Source organism: Phyllobates terribilis, unplaced genomic scaffold (assembly GCF_046119375.1).
Source record: "Phyllobates terribilis strain yellow unplaced genomic scaffold, ASM4611937v1 Scaffold_10__3_contigs__length_209671492, whole genome shotgun sequence".
NCBI classification, from domain to species: Eukaryota; Metazoa; Chordata; class Amphibia; order Anura; family Dendrobatidae; genus Phyllobates; species Phyllobates terribilis.
In genome coordinates, this window is record NW_027362770.1 from 168741359 (window position 1) to 168762765 (window position 21407).

The 21407-nt window shown below is 47.8% G+C and overlaps 1 protein-coding gene and 1 long non-coding RNA gene across 2 annotated transcripts in view; one reads left to right on the plus strand and one right to left on the minus strand.

Moving 5' to 3' along the window:
• The window catches only part of KDM7A (lysine demethylase 7A), a 63966-nt gene that overhangs the window by 18345 nt on the left and 24214 nt on the right, over positions 1-21407 (minus strand). The window contains exons 3-6 of the mRNA XM_073649341.1: positions 6570-6687; positions 6155-6315; positions 876-1017; positions 590-776 (exon numbers count right to left, since the gene is read on the minus strand). Coding sequence (XP_073505442.1) covers positions 590-776; positions 876-1017; positions 6155-6315; positions 6570-6687 — 608 coding nt within the window. The remainder of the gene's footprint in view (positions 1-589; positions 777-875; positions 1018-6154; positions 6316-6569; positions 6688-21407) is intronic.
• Positions 14617-18734, plus strand: LOC141164209 (uncharacterized). The gene is made up of 3 exons (XR_012250882.1): positions 14617-14771; positions 16834-16966; positions 18581-18734. It is a non-coding gene; the product is annotated as an uncharacterized lncRNA (long non-coding RNA).

Consider the following 21407-nt stretch of genomic DNA (forward strand, 5'->3'; position numbering starts at 1 on the left):
GGAGTACGAGAGCACCGTACCCCTGCCGGGGGCACCGTACCCCTACCGGGGGCACCGTACCCCTACCGGGGGCACCGGAGGCCCGGGGGCACCGTACCCCTGCCGGGGGCACCGGAGGCCCGGGGGCACCGTACCCCTGCCGGGGGCACCGTACCCCTGCCGGGGGCACCGGAGGCGCCGGGGCACCGTACTCCTGCCGGGGGCACCGGAGACGCGGGAGCACCATACCCCTGCCGGGGGCACCGGAGACACGGGAGCACCATACCCCTGCCAGGGCACCTGAGACACTGGAACACTGTATTCCTACCGGAGTACTGGAGATATTGGAGCACTGTATTACACCATCTCCATCAGTCCCATAGAGAAAAACCATGCTGCCATAACTCCTTTCAAACAGAGAACTCCAGCTCCCCGTTCTCAGGATCGGTGACGTGACGCCCGTGCATCCGCGACATCGCTCCAGTCATTGTCTATTGGAGATACTGGAATACTGCGCCATCTCCATCAGTCCCATAGACTAGAAACGGAGCTGTGTTGCGCGTGCGATGCTATCCCTCCATTCACACAGGGCACTACGTATGACACTTACCCATAAGACGTGATACCAGACGGAAGTGCCACCAAAGTCTATGTGGAAATCGGTGTAGCTGTCCTCCACTCCCATCAGGCAATACTTTTGAACAAAGGGCTTTGTGAAGACGGAGTCGTCCGGCCAATAATTCTCTACCCAAGACAATTTTTTACCGATATCTGGTACTTTAACCAACTCTGACATCCTAAAATGGCAAAAAAAAATAAAAAATGAGTCTCGAACGTCTATTGGACGGGGTGCGGAAATGTCTTTAAAAAGGTACACTGTTCCTTTAAGAACTTACTTGGTGTCGGAGAACTCCAGGCTGATGACGTTTAATACTTTGGGTCGGTCGGAGTTCATGAAGTATTTTACAAAATTTCGGAGCTTCATCTTGCTGTCGGCTTGCCTCGCCACATCGATGACATCTATGATCTTGTCCCCACCTGCAAAAAGGATTGCGGCAAATTAAAGGAGCGGAATATAGTATTTCAGTGAGTTGGTGTTAGACAGGCTGACTACATATTAGGTTTTGGTGGCAGCTGCTAACTAACGTTTATGACAGTTATTCGTATAACACAGGATTGGGCATTTGAGTTTCAATATGCCTGATCCTTTTAGGAAAAGATCTACTGCTAAATGAAACTTGTGTGAAGTCTACGCTGGTGATACAAGTTAGATCTGAATTGGTGGCAGATAAGTACTGTATTCCTATTGGATACCATATATATGGGTGCACCGCATTCCTATTGGGGTACCGGAGATATCGGGAGCACCGCATTCCTATTGGGGCAGCGGAGATACGGGAGCACCGCATTCCTGTTGGGGCAGCGGAGATACGGGAGCACCGCATTCCTATAGGGGCAGCGGAGATATCGGGAGCACCGCATTCCTATTGGGGCAGCGGAGATATCGGGAGCACCGCATTCCTATTGGGGCAGCGGAGATACGGGAGCACCGCATTCCTATTGGGGCAGCGGAGATACGGGAGCACCGCATTCCTATTGGGGCAGCGGAGATACGGGAACATCGCATTTCTATTGGGGCAGCCGAGATACGGGAGCACCGCATTCCTATTGGGGCAGCCGAGATACGGGAGCACCGCATTCCTATTGGGGCAGCCGAGATACGGGAGCACCGCATTCCTATAGGGGCAGCGGAGATACGGGAGCACCGCATTGCTATTGGGGCAGCGGAGATACGGGAGCACCGCATTGCTATTGGGGCAGCGGAGATACGGGAGCACCGCATTGCTATTGGGGCAGCGGAGATACGGGAGCACCGCATTGCTATTGGGGCAGCGGAGATACGGGAGCACCGCATTGCTATTGGAGTACCGGAGATACGGGAGCACAGCATTCCTATTGGAGTACCGGAGATACGGGAGCACAGCATTCCTATTGGAGTACCGGAGATACGGGAGCACAGCATTCCTATTGGAGTACCGGAGATACGGGAGCACAGCATTCCTATTGGAGTACCGGAGATACGGGAGCACCGCATTCCTATTGGGAGTACCGGAGATACGGGAGCACCGCATTCCTATTGGGAGTACCGGAGATACGGGAGCACCGCATTCCTATTGGGAGTACCGGAGATACGGGAGCACCGCATTCCTATTGGGAGTACCGGAGATACGGGAGCACAGCACTCCTATTGGAGTACCGGAGATACGGGAGCACCGCATTCCTATTGGAGTACCGGAGATACGGGAACATCGCATTCCTATTGGAGTACCGGAGATACGGGAGCACCGCATTCCTATTGGAGTACCGGAGATACGGGAGCACCGCATTCCTATTGGAGTACCGGAGATACGGGAGCACCGCATTCCTATTGGAGTACCGGAGATACGGGAGCACCGCATTCCTATTGGAGTACCGGAGATACGGGAGCACCGCATTCCTATTGGAGTACCGGAGATACGGGAGCACCGCATTCCTATTGGAGTACCGGAGATACGGGAGCACCGCATTCCTATTGGAGTACCGGAGATACGGGAGCACCGCATTCCTATTGGAGTACCGGAGATACGGGAGCACCGCATTCCTATTGGAGTACCGGAGATACGGGAGCACCGCATTCCTATTGGAGTACCGGAGATACGGGAGCACCGCATTCCTATTGGAGTACCGGAGATACGGGAGCACCGCATTCCTATTGGAGTACCGGAGATACGGGAGCACCGCATTCCTATTGGAGTACCGGAGATACGGGAGCACCGCATTCCTATTGGAGTACCGGAGATACGGGAGCACCGCATTCCTATTGGAGTACCGGAGATACGGGAGCACCGCATTCCTATTGGAGTACCGGAGATACGGGAGCACCGCATTCCTATTGGAGTACCGGAGCTCCGGGAGCACCGCATTCCTATTGGAGTACCGGAGCTCCGGGAGCACCGCATTCCTATTGGAGTACCGGAGCTCCGGGAGCACCGCATTCCTATTGGAGTACCGGAGCTCCGGGAGCACCGCATTCCTATTGGAGTACCGGAGATACGGGAGCACCGCATTCCTATTGGAGTACCGGAGATACGGGAGCACCGCATTCCTATTGGAGTACCGGAGATACGGGAGCACCGCATTCCTATTGGAGTACCGGAGATACGGGAGCACCGCATTCCTATTGGAGTACCGGAGATACGGGAGCACCGCATTCCTATTGGAGTACCGGAGATACGGGAGCACCGCATTCCTATTGGAGTACCGGAGATACGGGAGCACCGCATTCCTATTGGAGTACCGGAGATACGGGAGCACCGCATTCCTATTGGAGTACCGGAGATACGGGAGCACCGCATTCCTATTGGAGTACCGGAGATACGGGAGCACCGCATTCCTATTGGAGTACCGGAGATACGGGAGCACCGCATTCCTATTGGAGTACCGGAGATACGGGAGCACCGCATTCCTATTGGAGTACCGGAGATACGGGAGCACCGCATTCCTATTGGAGTACCGGAGATAAGGGAGCACCGCATTCCTATTGGAGTACCGGAGATAAGGGAGCACTGTATAACTATTGGGAGTACCATAGATACAAAAGCTAATGGCTATGGTGGCCTCCCCCCAATGTGCCTGATCTTTTGCTTCCGGAGGAGATGGGCGACATTGTGAATGGCATGAACTGTCTCTCGGATCCATTTCCTTCAGATCCAGACGCATTTGCATGGACGTGACCGAAAACAGATTTATTCCACTCGTCAAAGTGAATCGTCGTGACCAAAGCGACCCCTTTTTAATTTCGTCAGGTCTCTAGGGATGGGAAAGCCTTACTCTACCTTCGTCTGTCGAATCTGCGCACATCTCCGACCAAGCACATTAACATGCGCGTTTGCTTCACCCATGGGCATTGTGCCATCTGCTGTCCTAATGGCACGGTTTGCCAGGAAGCGTTCCGGAGTATTGGATAATTGAGCCCATAAAGTAGAAATAAACAAGTAATCCCCGTTCCAGACGTAATAAGCGAGCCAAAGATGGAAATGGGAAAGCGGCCAAAGCTAGATTAAAAAGCCTGGCATCCTGGACCTTGTGGAAAACGGGGGGAACGAAGGAAGAACATATTGCGGGTTAATCCTACAAAAATCCCACAACGGCGCTGAAAGAGCGCAGAGAGACGATCTTCACATAATGTATGGCTCAGATGCCGTCATCTAATTATATCACATCCGCGGCTCACATCTGTGCAGCGGCACCGCCATGGCCACGGAGCAATCGTCAGGCGCAATTACTGCCATTATTATTTTTATGGGTGTGCGGTCGTGAAATAAAAAAAGGAACGAGACATTTCGAGAGGAACCCGTGCACAACGGTCTAAATCTTCTCCAGAAGAGGCCACTGTAGGGAAAGTGAGCAGCCACACACAACTGACCGAGGATCGATTCAGATTATTCATGATTTTGAATAAGCAGCACATGGTGGAAGCCAAGATAACTTTCCTCCATGAGGCTGGAGCCAAGACCTCGGCGCCACTCCCCCCCCCCCCCCCCCCCATGAGGCTGGAGCCAAGACCTCGGCGCCACTCCCCCCCCCCCCCCATGAGGCTGGAGCCAAGACCTCGGCGCCACTCCCCCCCCCCCCCCCCCATGAGGCTGGAGCCAAGACCTCGGCGCCACCCCCCCCCCCCCCCATGAGGCTGGAGCCAAGACCTCGGCGCCACTCTCCCCCCCCCCCCCCCATGAGGCTGGAGCCAAGACCTCGGCGCCACTCCCCCCCCCCCCCCATGAGGCTGGAGCCAAGACCTCGGCGCCACTCCCCCCCCCCCCATGAGGCTGGAGCCAAGACCTCGGCGCCACTCTCCCCCCCCCCCCCCCCCCCATGAGGCTGGAGCCAAGACCTCGGCGCCACTCCCCCCCCCCCCCCCCATGAGGCTGGAGCCAAGACCTCGGCGCCACTCTCTCTCTCCCCCCCCCCCCCCCCCACCATATGAGGCTGGAGCCAAGACCTCGGCGCCACTACTCCCCCCCCCCCCATGAGGCTGGAGCCAAGACCTCGGCGCCACTACTCCCCCCCCCCCCATGAGGCTGGAGCCAAGACCGACCTCGGCGCCACCCCCCCCCCCCCCCCCCCCATGAGGCTGGAGCCAAGACCGACCTCGGCGCCACCCCCCCCCCCATGAGGCTGGAGCCAAGACCGACCTCGGCGCCACCCCCCCCCCCCCCCCCATGAGGCTGGAGCCAAGACCGACCTCGGCGCCACCCCCCCCCCCATGAGGCTGGAGCCAAGACCTCGGCGCCACTCCCCCCCCCCCCCCCCATGAGGCTGGAGCCAAGACCTCGGCGCCACTCCCCCCCCCCCCCCCCCCATGAGGCTGGAGCCAAGACCTCGGCGCCACCCCCCCCCCCCCCATGAGGCTGGAGCCAAGACCTCGGCGCCACCCCCCCCCCCCCCCATGAGGCTGGAGCCAAGACCTCGGCGCCACCCCCCCCCCATGAGGCTGGAGCCAAGACCTCGGCGCCACCCCCCCCCCCCATGAGGCTGGAGCCAAGACCTCGGCGCCACTACTCCCCCCCATGAGGCTGGAGCCAAGACCTCGGCGCCACTACTCCCCCCCATGAGGCTGGAGCCAAGACCTCGGCGCCACTACTCCCCCCCATGAGGCTGGAGCCAAGACCTCGGCGCCACTACTCCCCCCCATGAGGCTGGAGCCAAGACCTCGGCGCCACTACTCCCCCCCATGAGGCTGGAGCAAAGACCTCGGCGCCACTATTCCCCCCCATGAGGCTGGAGCGAAGACCTCGGCGCCACTACTCCCCTCCCCCCCCCCCCCCATGAGGCTGGAGCCAAGACCTCGGCGCCACTACTACGCCCCCATGAGGCTGGAGCCAAGACCTCGGTGCCACTATTCAATGAGGCTGACAAGAAATTTGCACCATTTTCACATGAGAACGCCCAGACACCGGAGCCACTTAGACATAAGGCTTCCAAGACATTGGTGCCACTCTATACCCCTGACTAATGGTGCTCCTGGTGGCTAGCCCAAATAGTGGACTACTTGGGAGTATAATCAGGGCTTAACTTCATGTCCACTAACCATATTAATCATCTTCATGGGCATCATAAAAAGTACCTGGATCCTTACCAACATATCGCTCCACATCCATAACCGAAAAAGTGGGAGGTGGGAGTCTGAGGCCCAGGCCGTCCATCTGTGGCACGATGATTGGACTGTTGAATCCATGCTTCTCCAAGTACCGCTGTGTCAGGTGGCTGCCGTTCATCCGTAAAATGATATCATCGGCGCTGCAAAATGAGTAAGTGATGTCATTGGATATATTGGCCGTTAAAGGGGTTGCTCTATTTCGGGGTCATGGATGTCAACGTGAAGTACCCACTAAGGATTGTTCTCTAATTACGGGGGTCGCTGTTCTGTTTGGCTGAAACGCTGGCGAGAACAGCTGATTTCAAGGGTTCTTAAAGCCAAAGTGGCGACCATGTGATTTGAGGGAGTGGCGTTCTTCTCAATGTGCACCACTTGACATCGCCACCACACATACCTTGGGAAGGACCGGGCTCGAAGTTGCTGCACAAAGGTCCACGTTCCTGCTTGAACTGGCTTGCTGCCATCGTCCGCCTCGGTGTAGTCATGTCTATGCCAGTTCCTCCTCTTCTTCACTAGGGGGAGCCAGGGATAACAATTAGTGGACACAATGGTAAAACGTGGAAAGGACACAGACAACAGGGACTGACGCATTTTACTACAACTGAGAAATCTTCAAGAGATTCAATGGAAACAATGGACAGTGAAAAATCAGGGTAAATCGTCAATCCCCGATCTCTTAAAGGGATCCTGTCACGGTGAACAAGGTGTCCGATCTGCATGCGGCATCTTATAGAGCAAGAGGAGACGAGCAGATTGATATATAGGCTTGTGGGAAAAGAGCAATTTAACAATAATTATTCAAAATCTCTGCTCTTTCTAGGCTTTAGTCAAGTAGGCGGGGCTTAGTCATCAATCACAGAAAAGTACCGCCCACTCGACTCCAAAGGATAAAAATTGCAAGTGCTAATGAATCTTTTCCCACTAATCTCAATATCAATCTGCTCAGCTTCTCCTGCTCTTTAAAATACTGCCCAAAAATTCCATAACATATACAAGCTGCCAGACTCCCTTTAAAGAGGACCTGTCACACTCCCTTTAAAGAGGACCTGTCACACTCCCTTTAAAGAGGACCTGTCACTTGTTATAACTATTTTTTTTTACCTGCTGTAAATGCTTCTGTTCTCCTGAATCCGGCGATGTTTTTCTTTTGTTCTTGCGCCTCTCCGTCCCCGAGATACGGCCCTCTCTTTCTAACTGTTAATCTAGTCTTTTTAGCCAACTGGTTGTGTACATAAACTCTTTTGTGGGTGTGTCCATGTATAGCACACCCACTTGGCTAACAAGAATAGATTTATGTACAGAAAAGAAGAGGCCGAATCTCAGGAACGGAGAAGCGCAGGAAGAAAAGAAAAACATCGCCGGATTCAGGAGAACAGCGGCATTTACACCAAGTAAAAAAAAAATAGTTATAACAAGTGACAGGTCCTCTTTAAAGGGAGTGTGACAGGTCCTCTTTAAAGGGAGTGTGACAGGTCCTCTTTAAAGGGAGTGTGACAGGTGACATTGCCTACGAGAAGAGAAGACAATTTGCTTTTCTACAATGGTGACATTGTGCTTCACTCCAATGGATGAACACATAAAATACAAAATTAGAACAAACAAGGTCGCTTTTTTCCCCTCCAAAAAAAACAGAAAGACACCCATTCACGGGTTGCCTCTTGCATTGCAGCTCATTTACAAAAGGACACGTCAAGGCTCTTCGAAGGGTTTTTAACCGAATGGATAAACAAAGATGGCGAGTGCTGGTCGGTACATCGGCGCTAGCGAATCATTCAACAGGATGTGTCAAATGATTACGATCATTATGGAAATTACACAGATGCTCATGTACCAGTTATCACTTGGCCGAGCCCCAAAAGTGATAATTACTGTAGAGTTGTCAGAGCAAGAAGAACAATGTGGTTCTAGAACGGAGCCAAAAAGTAAAAAAAAAAAAAATTGTAAAAGCCTAGAACATTAAAAATTAAAGTCCCACAGACATTCAGGACTTTTTTTATGGCAAAAATGGTGAGGATAACAAAAATAGCAGCTGCCGGAGGTTCTCCATCAAGAAGTTTTTCAGAGACGTCAGGTGGCAACATGGGTGGTATCTCCATGTGGCTTATATGCAGGTAGGCACGGGGTGTATATGGTGACACTGCCGGTCACAGAAACTCCAGGTAGAAATTTACTTTGGGTAACTGACCCATCAAAGTCCAAAGTCTTCTCAGACCAAACCTCGACATGACTTAACCTAAACTTGTCACCTCCAAACTTTGGTGCTAGGGAAGATTTTGGGGATCGTTATAAGGTTTCCCACTAAAACATGGGTAATGTTGGACTCGATTATAGATCTGGGGATGTCGGTATCGAGGGGTAATCCCACAGAGAAGTTCAAAGAGGACCAGACATGGAGCCTGGTCTTCCATCCAAATGCAGATCATATATTTTTGGATATTTGAGACCCCCCCCCCAACCTTTGCCAATTTGGGATTTCAGAGGTTGTCCAAGGAGCAGCTTAAGTTATAAAGATCTATACTTACCTCCTGGGCCACCGCTCTGCTTCTAGCTATGTGTCTCCCCACTAAACTCCCAAATTAAACAATGTCACGTGACGGCTGCAGCCAATCCTTGACCACTGAATGGCTGCAGCCTTCACAATTACATCTGAGCAGAAGTTTCTTTCCCTTAGAAATAGAAAAGTTGTATACTAATTATACATTGGACTCAATAGTAAATTAATATACAGTCAACTCATAAGCTCCCCCTAGTGGTGGCAGCAAGCAGACATAATTTAGTCATTTTGCTATATAGGATTTGGTCTTGTGTGAAAGAACGGACTATCCAACCGCTATGAAAAACTCATATGTCCATGCATGGACCGACCACGGATCTCCTGACTCGAACTGGGAGAAGATAAGACTGTTGAGTTCGGGTTAGGATACCATGGCCGGTCCGTACTTTGTCATGTGAATACAGCCTTATTTCAGATGTGACTGCATCCGTGGAGAGGCATAATATATATATAATAAATATCAGCAGGTTCCACTGATGGCCTATTAAAAGGTGTCTCATTACCAAGGTGCCACACAGGAAGAATCATGCAAGTTGTGTCAAGACCTTCAGAGCATTATTGTTGCAAAACAAATACTGATCACAAGAAACATCTCATGATGGATTAAAACAGTGAACTGTCTCAAGACCATTGCGACCTTACTGTTGCAAAACATACTGATGGCATTGGTTACAGAAGAATTTCTAAACTACTGAATGTTCCAGTGAGAACTGTTAGAGCCATAATATACACACCACTCTGTATACTACAAAAAAAAGCAAAAAACGGTAGTTCTATCAAAGTCCCCTGCCATGTAATTTGCCAATTAAAAGAAGAAAAAAAAAAAAAAACAAAGAAAATCCAACTTTCATATTCCCTTCTGCTAGCAGTTTGTTGGCACAGAGCCTACTGCGAGCGTTTAAACACGCTGGCGCCGAGGAGTTAAATGAAGGTAATTTAATCCCGTGTCACTCTGCACCGCAGCTCCCAGAACAAGAGATTTTTAAGTTAAAACAGTTCATTCGAAGAAGCAAATTCAGGTCAAGGTACACTAGAGGTCAAGTGCCCAGGGGCCTGGTTGCCTTCTTTGTAAACTCTCAAAAAGTCAAGATAAGGAGGGGGGAATCTCAAGAACATCATTATCACACCTTTCAGTTACTAAGAGGAAAACCTAAAAATTAAAGAACAAAAAGTAATGCAATAAAATAATAATATATAAAAAGGGTGAAATAAGTAGGGAACAACACGTCACTAATTTTCTAAGCAAATCTATTTCTAAAGGCTCTATTGATATGAAATTCTCACCAGATGTCGGTAACAACCCATCCAATCCACACAGGCAAAGAAATCACCATAGTTTAAGTTGTGTAATAATGAGAAATGACACAGGGAAAAAGTATTGAACATATGAAGAAAGAAGTGCAAAAAGCCAAAGAAAGTCATGACACCAGCTGACACCTACCAGTAATTAGCAATCCTGCCACTGAGTGATAAATAATATCAGCTGGTTCACCTGATGGCCTATAAAAAAGTGTCTTATTACAAAGGTGCCACAAACATCTCATGAGAAGTAAAACCAGTGAGCTGTCTCAAGACCTTTGCAACCTTATTGTTGCAAAACATACTGATGGCATTGGTTACAGAAGAATTTATAAACGACTGAAGGTTCCAGCGAACACTGTAGGGGGCCATAATCCAGAAGTGGAAAGAACATCATTTTACCAAAAATCGGCCACAACAAGGAAGAGTTGTTCCAAGAGGCAAGGACCACCTGTGGAGAGCTACAGAAAGACCTGGAATCAGCAGGTACAATTGTTTCACAGAAAACTATAAGTAATGCACTCAACCTTCATGGCCTGTATGCACACTCACCAACCAAGCAAGATTCCATTGCTGAACAAAAAGCATGTTCAAGCGAGTTTAAAGTTTCCTCAACAACATTTAGACAAGCCTGTGAAATACTGGGAGAATATAGTCAGGTCAGATGAGACCAAAATTGAACTCTCTGGATGCCATAATACACACCATGCTTTATAGGCCAAAAGGCACTACATAACACCCCAAAAACACCATACCAACAGTGAAGTGTGGAGGTGGGAACATCTTGGTGTGGGGCAGTTTTCCATCATATGGCACTGGCAAACTTCACACAATTAAAGGAAGGATGAAAGAACAAATGAACCAAGACATTCTTGAAAAAAATCTGTTGCCATCTACCAGGATGATGAGTATATTTGGCCCGCTCCCTCCACCATCATTCTCTCTCTGCATCGACGTCTCCACGCAGCGGGCACGATGACTGCATTACAACGTGCCTGCTGTGCCGAGCAATGCAGAGGATCGGGAGATGCACCGCAGAGACCAGAGCAGTGGGCTAACGAGGAGGAACGTATGCATTTTTTATGTGGGGGCCATTCTACTGTGTGGAGGACTATGTGGGGCCCATTATTCTGTGAGGAGGACTACATTGGGTACGGAAAGTATTCAGACCCCTTTAAATTTTTCACTGTTTCATTGCAGCCATTTGGTAAATTCTAAAAAGTTAATCTTTTTCTCATTAAAGTCCACTCTGTCCCCATCTTGAATGAAAAAAACAGAAATGTAGAAATTTTTGCAAATTTATTAAAAAAGAAAAACTGAAATATCACATGGTCATAAGTATTCAGACCCTTTGCTCAGACACTTATATTTAAGTCACATGCTGTCCATTTCCTTGTGATCCTCCTTGAGATGGTTCTACTCCTACATTGGAGTCCAGCTGTGTTTAATTAAACTGATAGGACTTGATTTGGAAAGGCGCACACCTGTCTATATAAGACCTCACAGCTCACAGTGCATGTCAGACCAAATGAGAATCATGAGCTCAAAGGAACTGCCCAAGGAGCTCAGAGACAGAATTGTGGCAAGTCACAGATGGAGGTGCTGGGACAGAGCAATGATGGAGGTGCTGGGACAGAGCAATGATGGAGGTGCTGGGACAGAGCAATGATGGAGGTGCTGGGACAGAGCAATGATGGAGGTGCTGGGACAGAGCAATGATGGAGGTGCTGGGACAGAGCAATGATGGAGGTGCTGGGACAGAGCAATGATGGAGGTGCTGGGACAGAGCAATGATGGAGGTGCTGGGACAGAGCAATGATGGAGGTGCTGGGACAGAGCAATGATGGAGGCGCTGGGACAGAGCAATGATGGAGGCGCTGGGACAGAGTATTGATGGAGGCGGTGGGAGAGAGTAATGATGGGGGTGGTGGGACAGAGCAACGACGGGGGTGGTGGGACAGAGCAACGACGGGGGTGGTGGGACAGAGCAACGACGGGGGTGGTGGGACAGAGCAATTAGGGGGGTTTCACTTTGCTTGTACTGTGAAGCCTTGTATGTTTTCCGTGTGCACATAGCTTTACAGTTAATTGGGGAGAATCACAGAGACTGAATAATTTATATTATTGGCTGGTGGAGATTATAGTTAATAGGGGGCACAGTGCTGCTTATCACTTTATATTTTGATTACTAAGTGGCTAATAGTATATTAATGGGGGGGGTACATATCTGTATTCAGGGGCGCAGAGCGGGGGAGACACATGTATGCATACAATATGTGACCTTGTTATTTTCTAGGCTGGAGATCATCGTGACAAGACGAGTCGTGGCTGGGAGATGTCGACATGAAGGTCCGACCAGATGGAGAAGAAGCAGCAGAAACTGACTCTGATCAGATGAGACGTCAGCGGTAAATGCCTGGATGTAAATATTATTCTGTATCTGCGCTGTGTGACTTGCAGTGATGATGTTATCTGTAAAATCCCTTAGGCTGCATTCTCACATTTGTGTGAAATGTCCGTGTGCTGCCAGGTCTTTTTATCGGATGGTCCACGGACTCGTACAGTTTTATAGATCCATTCACACATCCATGAAAATCACGGATCTGAGAATGAGATCTAAGGGTCAGAGAATGTCCTGTTCTGATCCGATTTTGAGGATTAGAATAGGACATGCTCAATGCGTCAGTAAAACAGGGCAGCACACCGACACTGCACACAGATGCAGGAATGTAGCCTTATTATGTATAGCACAGTCCCTTAGTATATAGTGTACTCACTTATTATGTATAGCACAGTCCCTTAGTATATAGTGTACTCACTTATTATGTATAGCGCCATCCTTAGTTATATAGTTTGCTCTTTTATTATGTATAACACCCTCCCTTATTATGTACCATCCTCTCTAGCGGCTCACAGTTGGGGGATCATACTGTGTTGGGGTCAGCATACTTTACCCTGGGAGCTGAGGTGGGGTACAGTAGGGTCATTATACTGTGCATGTGGAGGAATTCACCATGGGGGTTTCATACTGTGTTTGGGGGGCCTTTTTATTGGCATCACACTTTATGGGGCAATGAAAGAAATCTAGGACGTCAGCAGGAGGAAAATTACTATGTAAGGGATGGAAAGTTGTGAGATCTGATCTTTGATGACCCCAACAATTATTTACATTTTTTTTGGGGGTGGGGGCGGGGCGGGGGCAATTAGAGCTTCAGCTATGGGGCCCCATGATTCCTATGTACGCCCCTGCTGTCCACCATCGTTCACCATCCAACCTGACGGAACCGGAGAGGATCTGCAAGGAAGAATGGCAGAGGATCCCCAAATCCAGGGGTGAAAAACTTGTTGCATCATTCCCAAGAAGACTCATGGCTGTACTAGCTCAAAAGGGGGCTTCTACTCAATACTGAGCAAAGGGTCTGAATACTTATGACCATGTGATATTTCAGTTTTTCTTTTTTTAAATAAATTTGCAAAAATTTCTACATATTTTTTTTTTTCAGTCAAGATGGGGTGCAGAGTGTACTTTAATGAGAAAGAAAAGAACTTTTTAGACTTTACCAAATGGCTGCAATGAAACAAAGAGTGAAAAATTTAAAGGGGTCTGAATACTTTCCGTACCCACTGTAGGTGGGACCCATCCTACTGTATGGACGACTGTGTGGGGCCCATCCTACTGTATGGACGACTGTGTGGGGCCCATCCTACTGTATGGACGACTGTGTGGGGCCCATCCTACTGTATGGAGGACTGTGTGGGGCCCATCCTACTGTATGGAGCCCACTATTCTGTATGGAGGACTGTGTGGGGCCCACTATTCTGTATGGAGGACTGTGTGGGGTCCACTATTCTGTATGGAGGACTATATGGGGCCATTATACTGTATGGAGGACTATGTGGGGCCCATTATATTGTATGGAGGGTTGTGTGGAGATTACAGTTGGGGAATCATACGGTGTTAGGGTCACCATACATGTGGAGGGTTGTTCGTGGGACAACCCCTTTAAGTTTGTTTCCATATGCAAAAGCTCATTGTTCTACTTGATGATTTTGGAAAAACCTCAATTGTAGACATGTTTTTAATAAAGATCAAGGCTGGCCGCGACTTTGTCTAAGCTTTTAATTTTGGCCCTCTGTGTATTTGAGTTTGACATTCCTGCTATAAATGAAAGAGAAAAAAAAAAACAATCAAGAAAACGTGAATGTAGAGAAAAAAAAAAAAAAGTAAGAACAAAGACAACAAAACTAATGCTCTATAAGAATAAAAATAAAGTCAGCAAGTATAAAAAAAATTGTATTTAAAAAAAATGAAAAAGGGCATTGTGTGCTAAGCGCACACCGTCTGACTGCTGGGTGTTTGGAGGTCAAAGGATTTAATGAAATTCACGCTCTCCGCAATAATCCACTTCCTGCAAGGACAGAGAACGGGAGGACAATGTACAAGGTGAAACGTTACCATCGACATTCAGAGCAGGTGAAAGTCGAAAGGTGAATGGTTTATGGAGGAGAGAAAAAAAAAAAAAAAAGTCAGCCTCATCAATTCAAAGCATAAAAGAAAAAAGAAAAAAAGAAAAACACTTTTTCCTAGAACTGAGCCCCGAGCGGCAGATAATCCAAGGCTACGCGAATACCTCCGGAGCGCAGATATGTGACCTGTTTACATAGGACTGCAGTGATATAGGGGAAGCAGCTGTCTACACATCTCATAGACGACCCAGCTGCTCATCGCCCCGACACGGACTGGTCAGAGCACAGATGTGACCGTCAGAGCATACAAAAACCAAAACCAGAAAAGAAAAAATGATAGATATATTTTTGCTTTGATGACTGCTTTGCACACTCTCGGCATTCTCTTGATGAGCTTCAAGAGGTAGTCACCGGAAATGGTCTTCCCACAATCTTGAAGGAGTTCCCAGAGATGCTTAGCACTTGTTGGCCCTTTTGCCTTCACTCTGCGGTCCAGCTCACCCCAAACCATCTCGATTGGGTTCAGGTCTGGTGACTGTGGAGGCCAGGTCATCTGGCGTAGCACCCCATCACTCTCCTTCTTGGTCAAATAGCCCTTACACAGCCTGGAGGTGGGTTTGGGGTCATTGTCCTGTTGAAAAATAAATGATGGTCCAACTAAACGCAAACCGGATGGAATAGCATGCCGCTGCAAGATGCTGTGGTAGCCATGCTGGTTCAGTATGCCTTCAATTTTGAATAAATCCCCAACAGTGTCACCAGCAAAGCACCCCCACACCATCACACCTCCTCCTCCATGCTTCACGGAGGGAACCAGGCATGTAGAGTCCATCTGTTCACCTTTTCTGCGTCGCACAAAGACACGGTGGTTGGAACCAAAGATCTCAAATTTGGACTCAGACCAAAGCACAGATTTCCACTGGTATAAAGCCCATTCCTTGTGTTCTTTAGCCCAAACAAGTCTCATTGACCTGGTCTCTAATCTGAGCTGCTGATAACCTGCGATTTCTGAGGCTGGTGACTCGGATAAGCTTATCCTCAGAAGCAGAGGTGACTCTTGGTCTTCCTTTCCTGGGGCGGTCCTCATGTGAGCCAGTTCCTTTGTAGCGCTTGATGGTTTTTGCAACTGCACTTGAGGACACATTCAAAGTTTGCCCAATTTTTCGGACTGACTGACTGACCTTCATTTCTTAAAGTAATGATGGCCACTCGTTTTTCTTTACTTAGCTGCTTTTTTCTTGCCATAATACAAATTCTAACAGTCTATTCAGTAGGACTATCAGCTGTGTATCCACCAGACTTCTGCACAACATAACTGATGGTCCCAACCCCATTTATAAGGCAAGAAATCCCACTTATTAAACCTGACAGGGCACACCTGTGAAGTGAAAACCATTTCCGGTGACTACCTCTTGAAGCTCATCAAGAGAATGCCAAGAGTGTGCAAAGCAGTCATCAAAGCAAAAGGTGGCTATTTTGAAGAACCTAGAATATAAGACATATTTTCAGTTGTTTCACACTTTTTTGTTAAGTATATAATTCCACATGTGTTAATTCATAGTTTTGATGCCTTCAGTGTGAATGTACAATTTTCATAGTCATGAAAATACAGAAAAATCTTTAAATGAGAAGGTGTGTCCAAACTTTTGGTCTGTACTGTATATACACACACACACACACACACATCATCTTAGAGCATCTTATCGGAAACTATCAGCAAGCTCATATTCATTTGCACTGAAGGATCTTGCAGGTTCCTCTGTTGCTATTTTTCCTGTCCAAACAAAGACTTTTGTGGGAGCAATGAAATGTCAATAAGGTCCGTAAGGGGACGCAGGCGACCATAGTGCGATGGGTCTGATAAATCGCACAGACAGACTGCAAGACACCGGAGAATGTTCGGTCCAGCAAATGAAGACTACATTTTTAGATTTTCAGAATAGTGAGTGCAGCTCTGGAATATAATACAGGATGTAACTCAGGATCAGTAATGTAATGTATGTACACAGTGACTCCACCAGCTGAATAGTGAGTGCAGCTCTGGAGTATAATACAGGATGTAACTCAGGATCAGTAATGTAATGTATGCACACAGTGACTGCACCAGCAGAATAGTGAGTGCAGCTCTGGAGTATAATACAGGGGGTAACCCAGGATCAGTAATGTAAATGCATCTGGAAATGTGCTTACCAAATAGATGTTAGACCCAATGAGGCTATTTTATTTACTTAAAATAATCTATGCTACATTGGATGCATAATCCAGCCGTTATGACAATTTTTTTAACCTGGCTATTGCATGAAATCAGTATAATTGTATTCCTTTTCTTCCCACCCAGACTGAGCAGCGTGAGGTATCAGCAGCAGAGGAGGAGGGACACTGAGGAGCTGTCCCATCAGGATAGGTGGGCGGAAATGGAGCATAAATTTTCAAAATGGATTACACAACCATTCTGACATGGGTTTTTCATAGTAAGTACACCAGTCACATTAGATCTAAGAGATTCGTCAAATGTATGCAGTTAATCTTGTGGAATTTGCTTTTGGTAGCTTTATTATATACATAAAAAAAGTGTAAAATGTTCACAGGAGGAAATATTCTTTTCTTTTCCACATCACAATGTTAAAAATAAAAAAAAAAGTAAAATCTTTCAATTTCACATTGGCCACTGGGTTTATTTATTTATTTTTTGTTAGACTCTTCCTATTTGAGGAAACCTACATGAACATTAGCAGCAATGACTCTGCCCCTATCTTTTGTATCAAAGCATCTAATGAGCGTGTGCAAAGGAAGGAGGAGGAGGAGCTGTGACATCACAGACTGGTGCATCCTGTGAATAGAGGTGCTGCCCTTCATTTTAATTATGCTTCTGAGGATAATGTGCCTGCTGAAAACTCTTTTTGGAAAGGACTGAAAGTTTAGAGTATAAAAAAAATAAACAAAAAAAAGAGTCTAATATGAAAATTGCGAGATCACCAATTTTGTTTTATGAGGACCGAGATATAAAAAAAACCCAAAAAACTACAAATTTTTTTTTTGGGGTTTGTTTTTTTTAAAGGTCAATCCCTTTAAATGAAGGAAAAATAAAAAAGAGAAATTAAGTGTTTATCACCTTTTCATATACAGATGCCTGATGTTACCTGACAATCTTGTATCTAGGACAGTCAAACACTGCAGGCAAATCACAGGAATGTTTCTATATGACAGGCAGAGACAAGCAACTACATAGCGTGTATACCTAGTGCTGACTCAGATTATTTTTGTAAAAGAAAAAAAAAAAAAAACAATTTCTACATTTTTATATAATATATCTATATCTAGATATTTATTTTTACTTTTAAAGGGGTATTCCAGGCTTCAAAGAAAGTATGCCCTATCCACTGACTAGGTGACCATTGAAGAGAGGGACCGAGCGCCGGCCCCTTCCCGGCCGAGGAGAGGGACCGAGCGCCGGCCCCTTCCCGGCCGAGGAGAGGGACCGAGCGCCGGCCCCTTCCCGGCCGAGGAGAGGGACCGAGCGCCGGCCCCTTCCCGGCCGAGGAGAGGGACCGAGCGCCGGCCCCTTCCCGGCCGAGGAGAGGGACCGAGCGCCGGCCCCTTCCCGGCCGAGGAGAGGGACCGAGCGCCGGCCCCTTCCCGGCCGAGGAGAGGGACCGAGCGCCGGCCCCTTCCCGGCCGAGGAGAGGGACCGAGCGCCGGCCCCTTCCCGGCCGAGGAGAGGGACCGAGCGCCGGCCCCTTCCCGGCCGAGGAGAGGGACCGAGCGCCGGCCCCTTCCCGGCCGAGGAGAGGGACCGAGCGCCGGCCCCTTCCCGGCCGAGGAGAGGGACCGAGCGCCGGCCCCTTCCCGGCCGAGGAGAGGGACCGAGCGCCGGCCCCTTCCCGGCCGAGGAGAGGGACCGAGCGCCGGCCCCTTCCCGGCCGAGGAGAGGGACCGAGCGCCGGCCCCTTCCCGGCCGAGGAGAGGGACCGAGCGCCGGCCCCTTCCCGGCCGAGGAGAGGGACAGAGCTTAGATAGGTCAGGCTCGAGCAATGCCAAATTGTATGAATTTTAGCACGGCTATATCACTTTATTTTCTCTTTCAGTCCATCAGCTTTGAAATGTCACGGACCGAATATGATAAAACCAGACAAGACGCAGAGGCTCGTTCCATTCAGGGAACATTACTGTATGTCATTAAGAAGAGCCGCAGCCGACATGTCACCGAATCAATGATCCAGTTATCTCTCCATTACAGCGAATGCCGGTTTCAGAGCAGAGTGCTTAACCTTCTGCGATAATCAATTTTACTTTTAACAAATAAAAAAATTATGACGGAAAGCAGACTGTCTGGCTCTGCCGCCGATATACACATTAGATGACCCGGGCCATTAAGATCTTGTATTACGGTGTGATCTGAATAGAATTTTTTTTTGTTGTTTCCCGGAGGATATTTTATCAGCGAGCACCAGTTTTAAAATCCATTTACCACGGAAGATGGCTTATAGCCGGGATAGCGCCCACGACTGAGCATGCGGGGTGAGACATAAATACCAGAGATGCCTGTAAGCAGAGCGGCTGCATTGTCCTCACTTGCCTTTATCTGCCACAAGGCAAAGCACACAACGCCGACTCCGCCGGCAGGGCAAAATAATTACTGTCATCACGCAAGGAGGAAAAAAGAAACCAACACATCGTAAGAAAAGCCATATAAACTCACTACCACTACCCGCATGTAATAATACATTATAATAGGTTGCCGGGTCCATGTATAACAAAATAAAAAAAAGGAACGTGGAGAATCATGTAAAGCATTCAATGAGACCGCGGACCTATATTATACAGTCATGGCCGAAAGTGTTGGCACCCTTGAAATTGTTCCAGAAAATGAAGTATTTCTCCCAGAAAATTATTGCAATTAAACATTTTGTTATACACATGTTTATTCCCTTTACGTGCATTCGAACAACACAAAAAAGGCAAATTGGACACAGTTTCACACAAATCCCCAAAATTGTTGGCACCTTTCCAAAATTGTGGATACACAACTTTATTTCAACCATGTGATGCTCGTCCTAACTCGCCTGTGGCAAGTAACGGGTGTTGACTCAGTCCTTGCATTGAAACCAAGCATGAAGAACAGAAAGAGGAGAAGAGAACTGTCTGATGACTTGTAACCTTGAGATTGTTGATATTGTATAACAATTTTGGTTCTCAAGTCCATCTCCAGAGATCTTGATGTTCCTTTGTCCAACATAATCAAGAAGTTTACAACCCATGGCACTGTAGCTAATCTTTCTGGACGTGGATAGCAGAGAAAGACTGATGAAAGATAGCAACGTAGGATAGTCCGGATGGTGGATAAGCAGCCCCAATCAAGGTCCAAAGAAATTCAAGCTGTCCCGCAGCTCAGGGTGCATCAGTGTCAGAGTGATCTCTCTGTCCACATTTGAATGAAATGAAAAGCTATGGCAGGACACCCAGGAGGACCCCACTGCTAAAACAGACAAAAAAGAAAAAAAAAAAAGACAGCAGTTTGCTAAAATGTACATAAGCCAAAATCCTTCTGAGAAAGTGTCTAGTGAACAGAGAAGACCAAGATAGAGCTTTTTGGTAAAGCACATCATTCTTTACCGAAAGTGAAATGAGGCCTACAAAGAAAATAACACAGTACCTACAGTCAAATATGGTGGAGATTCAAAGATGTTTTGAGGTTGTTTTGCTGCCTCTTGCACTCGGTGCCTTGACTGTGTGCAAGGCATCATGAAATCTGAAGATTACCAAAACGATTTTGGGTCGCAATGTAGTGCCCAGTATTAGAAAGCTGGGTTTGCGTCTTAGGTCATGGGTCTTCCAGCAAGACAATGACCCCAAACCTACTTCAAGAAGCCCCCAGAAGTGGATGGAAACAAAGCGCTGGAGAATTCTGAAGTGGCAGCAATGAGTCCGGATCTAAATCCTAATGATCACCTGTGGAGAGATCTTGTAATTGCTGTTGGGAGAAGACGCCTTCAGATATGAGAGACCCGAAGCAGTTTGCAAAAGAAGAGTCCAAGATTCCAGCTGAGAGATGTAAGAAGCGACTGATGCAGTTATTTATTCCAAAGGGTGTGCAACCAAATATTACGTTCAGAGTGCCAACAATTTTGTCTGGGCCATTTCTTGGGTTTTGTGTGAAATGTCTAATTTGCCTATTTTTCCTGTTTTTGTGCTGTTCCAATACACACAAAGGAAATAAACATGTGTATAACAAAACATGTGTAATTGCAGCAATTTTTTTTTTTGGGGGGGGGGGGGGAATACTTCATTTTCTGGAACAATTTAAAGGGTGTCAACACTTTTGGCCATGACTGTATGTATACAACACAAGACAAATATATATCTTAAAGTTCAAACAAGCCATCCAGCTTTATCGGGCCCCTGAATGTCTGTTCAGTCTTCCAAATTATACAGCTACATACAAAGAAAAGCCAGCTAATCAATACCAGGTGGAAGCTGTAACAGCCCAACTTTTCCTTGGCCCCTGAACCGGTTTATATAGAAATATCCCTCTTTGCTACATACATACTCAATACCAGGTGTAAGCTGCAACAGCCCAGCTTTTTCCTACTCTTTACCAGTTTTCTATAGAAACGTTCCCCTAATCATACGGCTGCATACAGTAGGTTATGACAGATCTGCTACTCAGTACCAGGTGGGAGCTGCAACAGCCCACCATTTCCATACTCCTAAAGGGCAAAACCGCTCAATTTTCTATCAAAATGACCTCCCCTAACTAGTCTGCTACATATGTGGTCAGATCTGTTACTGAGTAACCGGTAGGAGTTGAAACAGTCCAGTAGTTTCCGGGGTTTAGAGATCAAATCTGCTGTTTTTTTAATTAAAAAACTGTTATGTATGCGGACAGATCTGCTGTTCAGTACCAGGTGGAAG